We start from the raw sequence: 3,396 nt of genomic DNA, 5'->3' as shown, positions 1-3,396 counted from the left end.
TTCCCAACTCTTTGCTCCTCTCATTTGCTCAAATTGACTTCTCTATGGGAAGGAAAATTAAAAAATACATAGCCAAATGGTGGGGACAGAAGTGGCTGGCCCATTTCTGCTGCTCCCGTTGATGTCGTAGGGTGACAGCACAAGCCCCCATGTCCTCATGGCACCCCTGTGACAGTGGGGACACGGACCTGCTCGCACAGAGGAGAGGTCTCAGTGCTCCGCTGGCCCCGACGCAGCTCCTGGCCCATCGCAGGGCAACACATCAGGCTGTGCACACACGGGCCCTGGGCCAGCAAAGCATTTAAGCACCTACTTACCTCTAAGCTTTGGAGTAATTCCTCTGGCATGAGCTAAGCACAGGCGTCACAGCAGCCTCCCGCTTCCCACGGTCTTCCATTGAGAGGATGTGTGCACCGTGGCTCCTGCGGCATCGCCTCTGGCACGGGACTGCTCACCACCCATCTCTTCTTGCTCCCTCCTATTCACAGCCCTAGCATTCACTGTTGAACTGTGCAGACATCAGTCCTGAGCCCCCGGGGAGCCCCACCAGTGTCCAAGAGGCTCTTCCAGGGCTCCCAGCACTAGATTCAGCTGCAGAACTTCCATTGATGTGCTGTCCCCAAGCATCAGCGTGAGCCAACATATGGAAAAAGTGCAGTGACCACATGTCCACAGTAAGACATCCCTTTCTCTTTTAGGTAACATAAACAATCTTCCTGTTATGGATAACTTGCAGCCCTGGAAACTCACTCAGCAGTTGTTCAGCTCCATGCACTACCAATACTTGGCACTGAAGCACCGGTCCTCACCTCTGGTCCCTGTCTGCCCCATCATGAAACACGCCCGGCTGCGCTTTTGCAACTTTTGGGAATAGACAGGATTCCTTTTGGCTCCCCAGGATATTAATATGAATTTTTATTTGTGTTAATTTCATACTTCCCATACACGTTGTCAACTCCATCCCACTGAAATGCACCTATTTAATGTGATTCAGCTGGCGCATGAAACGTGCCCGTTGTGTGCACGGTGCTGCGTGGGTTCACCGAGCGATACTCTGCGTGCCAGCAATCCCTAGGGGAGTCACAGCATGATGAGCTCGACCTGCCCGCTCCGTGCATGCACAGACACAGGCACTTGATCTCTCCCAGTTCCCTGGCGAGACAGATTTCCCTCCTGTTCATCAATCAGCTGGCAATGCAGAATTTCTGCATGCCGTTTGCCTGTCCAGCCCCTCCACAAACACGCACACACGTGTGTGCTCACACGTATGTGGCCGTGGCAGCACACGCGCGCTCAGCCCTGCGCTCACAGCCAGCCCCTGTGCAGAGCCGGCGCCTGCACGTTGGCAGTTCACTACCCCCCTTGAATCCCCCTCTTCTCTGGGCTATATGTGGCATTTCAAAGCTCTGACAATCTGCTCCAAATGTTTTCCATATTTGTTCAGCCTCCTTGATTCAAATACCAGGAACAACTCAGCCAGCACAAAGCGAAGCTTTGGGGGGCAAAAAAACTCAACCCCCCCATCAGCGCTCGCGCACACACACACACACACACACACACACACACGCACACGCACGTGAAAACCTAAAGTTCATCAGCATGGGAAAGGAGGAGGAGAAGAAATCCCAGCACAGCACGTCCCTGAATAACCAGAGCCAGACAGGGAAGGCACCCGGAGGAGAGAAAAGCACCGACTCAAGCAAGATGCAGGAGTCTGCGATGAAAAAGAAGAAGCAGCAGAAGAAAGCCAAGGGGGATCCCAAAACTGACCAGGAGGAGGAATCCCGCACTTGTGGCTGCCGATTCCCGCTGCTGTTTGCTTTGTTGCAGCTGGCATTAGGCACCTCTGTAACAGTGCTGGGCTTCCTCATGGCAGGCATCAGTTCTTCTCTGCTAGTCAGAGACACTCCATATTGGGCTGGGATAATTGTAAGCATAAAGTCTGTTTCTCCATAAAGTGCCTTTGCCAACATTAATGCAAGCTGCATGACGCTCCACTTTAAACTAACCAACTGCATGCACAACACCATTTGAGTTATGCTAACTATAAATATTCCTGGGATTAAATGTCTGGGTATACTTTCCCAAGGAAACTGCTCCTGCAGAATAACACGATCTTTCATCTTCTTCCCTGAAATACCCAACAGACCTTAAATAAAATACAGGGTTGCTATTCACTAGATGTATGTATTAGCTTGTGCTTTGCAGTGATCTCCTGCCTGGTGATGCTGATAAAAAATGTTGATTACTTATGCTGCCTTCCCTCTTTCCCCACCAAACCATAACAATCAGGTTATAGAAGTGAGAGCATAACTCTGTAACTCTCAACTTTTTGCCGGGCGTGTTGGTAATACTGAAAGGAGAGAAATGGCTGTCATTTGAGCTTCCTCTCTGTGCTGTGTTGAAGAACCGCTGTGATTTAACCCCTTTCCTGCCTGCTGCTCCCCAGCTTCTCCCTCATCAGAGGGAGGGACCGCAGGTGGTCATGGGGAGGGGGACGGTGCTGGCGGATGAGTAACTCTTGGCAGGGAAAGGGAGCCTGTCCCAGGGCTGGTCGGTGGCTCCTGCCAAGTCACGTGCAGTCTGGAGTGACACACCAGCCTCGCCACATGGGCTGGTGGGGACGGGTGTAAATAGGAGGTATCACCAGTGGGGAAGCCTGGGCTGGTCCCCAGCACCAGCCACCCCCACAGAGATGTGGGGAGGAGGTGTGGGGGTCTCAGTGCCATGCACGATGTGGCCGTGCTTGGACACGTGCTTGAGTTTGGTTTGCCTGTGGAGAGACAGGGTGGGTGATTATGAGCCTGGGTTGTGCCATGGATGCAATGTAGTATGCAGTTTTTTTCCCTAGGCAGCAGGCTTCAGGAAAATATATACTGACGTGTTAGCACTGGCTTGGGTGGTGTTAGACTGTAAGAACTCCCAGCAAATAACTTTGTGTTTAGGTACTCAAAGAAAAGATTTCTCCATGCGTTAAACAGCTATGGGAGCTTCTCCCATAAATGTAATTCCTTACCAGCTTAAGGATTATCTGAAAACCTGAACTGCTTGGGGTTTGCTGTATTAATCCTGCTGGGTGACCCTCCAAAGGGTTTTTTTTGGGACCTGAGCTCCCAAAGGAAGAGCTCTGCTTACTCACCTCACCTTTGTTTCTCTTCTGACTGAAGAGGTGTCTAAAAGTTTAGTGATGTTTTGCAGAGTGAGAGGCTGCCCTTGCTCAGGAGGAGAATTTCCTCCTGGGGTTTTCACTGTTACCATCCAGGGGGGAGTACAGATGACAAAACAGCAGCATGTGATATTTACGCTCCTCCTGTTTATTTGGGTATTCTGGAGGTCAGAGTATTACTTCTCCAGGCAGCACTTGTAGTATCTTAGGTTTGAAATAGCTTTTTCACT

The 3,396-nt window shown here is 51.0% G+C and overlaps 1 protein-coding gene across 1 annotated transcript in view; it reads left to right on the top strand.

Annotated features, from left to right (window-relative positions):
- The first annotated feature begins 1,423 nt into the window (after positions 1 to 1,423).
- The window catches only part of SSPN (sarcospan), a 20,079-nt gene continuing 18,106 nt past the window's right edge, over positions 1,424 to 3,396 (top strand). Inside the window, 2 exon segments of the mRNA XM_010171488.1 lie at positions 1,424 to 1,566; positions 1,599 to 1,929. Coding sequence (XP_010169790.1) covers positions 1,424 to 1,566; positions 1,599 to 1,929 — 474 coding nt within the window.

The sequence above is a fragment of the Antrostomus carolinensis genome, unplaced genomic scaffold (genome assembly GCF_000700745.2).
Source record: "Antrostomus carolinensis isolate BGI_N321 unplaced genomic scaffold, ASM70074v2 scaffold10480, whole genome shotgun sequence".
Taxonomy (NCBI): domain Eukaryota; kingdom Metazoa; phylum Chordata; class Aves; order Caprimulgiformes; family Caprimulgidae; genus Antrostomus; species Antrostomus carolinensis.
The sequence above is the reverse complement of the archived record's forward strand: the minus strand, read 5'-3'. Positions and strand labels throughout refer to the sequence as shown.